Source organism: Hyposmocoma kahamanoa, unplaced genomic scaffold (genome assembly GCF_003589595.1).
Source record: "Hyposmocoma kahamanoa isolate Upper Pololo Valley unplaced genomic scaffold, ASM358959v1 93, whole genome shotgun sequence".
NCBI lineage: Eukaryota > Metazoa > Arthropoda > Insecta > Lepidoptera > Cosmopterigidae > Hyposmocoma > Hyposmocoma kahamanoa.
Window position 1 is genome coordinate 17,626,594 of NW_020654810.1, and position 2,318 is coordinate 17,628,911.

Here is a 2,318-nt window from a genome sequence, read left to right on the forward strand (position 1 = left end):
GTGACTGTGGGACCTGTAATGGGCCCGAAACGTTGGTTTGTTTGAAAAAACAAATATATGCGATTTAAATCCCGAAAAATAGTTTCATTTCCTATATATATATATATATATTCATTTCCTTACATGATATATACGATAAGTAATAATCGTCAAACGCACGTGCTCTCGCTCTGCGCTTTTGTAGTTACCGACACGCAACGGATCCGACGGGCCCGCATCCCGTGAAACCATGGACCCTGATAAGCCGACAGTGCATTTGTTACCTTTGTTTGAATCTTGGGGCATCCAATATTGCCTGACGGCACTGATCTTTTGTTCTTCTCAATCGTCAATCTTCAACACCCAGCCGAAATAATTCGATGCATTAGATGGTAGACGTACTGCAACCACACTATTATTCATAATAGTGTACTGTAAATATTGTAATCAAATTACTTGATACATTTAAAATGTAATTTATAAATTAATTTTATGACTTTTTAACTGTTTCTGTGGAGACAAGACTGAAAGACATATAATAAAACACCTCATCATCAACCCATTAATACGTCCCACTGCTGGGCATGGGTATCTTCTCAGACGAAAATTTGGGTAATACTGACTGTGTGTGCGTGCTGGGGACTTCACACGTTTTCCGAGGGTAGTGAACCTTCTTCGACGTGCAAGTTTCATAACGATGTTTTCGTTCACCGAAAAGCTCATGGTAAATTTCAAATTAAATTTAATATAATTCAATTATTTTTAATTTAATTTAAATTCTTTTTAATTTAATTCAATTATTTTTATTTTATTTTTATTATTTTTAATTAAATTAAATTTAATTCAATTTAATATCTTTAATTAAATTTAATTTAATTTCGCCCATAAATTCTGAGAAACTCAGAGGTTCGAACCCGCGGCCTCTACTTGAGAGGCGGCCGGTCAAACCATTGGACCACCATGGCGAATAGAACACCCAAAATACTGAATCGTCATATTCCTAAGAACAATAACCTTCTTAGTCAGTTCTTGGTTCTTAGTCATATTGTAATAAATATAAAAGGTGTGCCACGTCTGCACAAAAGAATCAAAGAACTTATCTGGTTTTAAATTAACAGCCGTTTCAAAAGAGAAAAACATTTGTACCATAGACTGCACCCAATGACGAATATAATAATTGATGTTCATGACTGCATCGAGTTTCCTCTATCAAAATAGGCTAAATAAATTCAAAATTGCTTACGTAAAAGTAAATATACTAACATTTAATGAAATATGCTTATCTGGTAACAGCAAAGAAATCTGGTCGAATTCGTTCTTTGAAATATAAGAGCTCAAGTCCTTGACACTTAATATGTCGTCGACCGGCCACTTTAAGAAAATGGCATAAATAGCTACAATAGAATCATTTTTATTGGGAATATTCGACAGTCTGAAAGTATCGTAGCGTTCCTTTTTGCATGTGTACCAAACGTCCAAATTTAAGGTATCTCTCTGATAGAACCAGGCCGAGGTATTATAAATTGCTTCACCATTGATGAGCAGCCATTCACCCAACTGCAGAAGTCGTTCTTGGAAAATAGGTACTATAATTCCCTCTTTCGTTGGTCCGACGTTAATTAATACATTTCCTTTAAAATAGCATTTAAATATGAATCATTTAAATTTTCTCGATTTTCACACAATATTTTAGTTTGATACCACTTGAATTTAATACGACGTTATGAAACATCGAGGTACATAAAATATTACATAGATTTAATCCGGATATTAAATTAAAATAATTTAAAAATGATATGATGTGATATGATATGGACACGTTGATTTCCCGATTTATTTAAATATTCGTAACAAATTATTTTATATGATTAAATAAATATATATTTTTTTAATCGACAAAATCAATAAGATATACAGATTTCATGAACAAATACCATTGTGTCGGTCACAAAGCCTTTTTTGGTCTAAACAGTAGAACAATACTATAACCGATTCTGTATTGAAAGTGGAATATTATTTGGTGTTATATTTCAGAAATTGTGCCTTTTAGTAAAAGACTAAACTCTTACCACCGCAGCTTACAGTAGACACGACGTTTTCAATCAATTCTTCAATGCTCAAAACATCTGCGATCGTCATATCACTCCTATAACCCCAAGAATATCTGTCAAGTGTGAAAGCATTCTCCCATTTGTGAAACATTAAGGCATCTGTTGAAAATAACAAATTGCAGGTTTTTACTAAACCTTTTACACACCAAACTAGTGCAATATACGTTACAAAACCTGAATCAAAATTATTCCAATTTTAGCATTTTTATATAAATTTCCTTCTTGATA

General features: G+C 32.8%; 1 protein-coding gene across 1 annotated transcript in view; it reads right to left on the minus strand.

Moving 5' to 3' along the window:
- Positions 1 to 321: 321 nt before the first annotated feature.
- LOC113237086 (putative alpha-L-fucosidase) overlaps positions 322 to 2,318 on the minus strand; it is a 6,401-nt gene continuing 4,404 nt past the window's right edge. The window contains exons 4-6 of the mRNA XM_026473347.1: positions 2,049 to 2,189; positions 1,243 to 1,610; positions 322 to 411 (exon numbers count right to left, since the gene is read on the minus strand). Of these exons, the coding sequence (XP_026329132.1) occupies positions 322 to 411; positions 1,243 to 1,610; positions 2,049 to 2,189 (599 nt within the window). The remainder of the gene's footprint in view (positions 412 to 1,242; positions 1,611 to 2,048; positions 2,190 to 2,318) is intronic.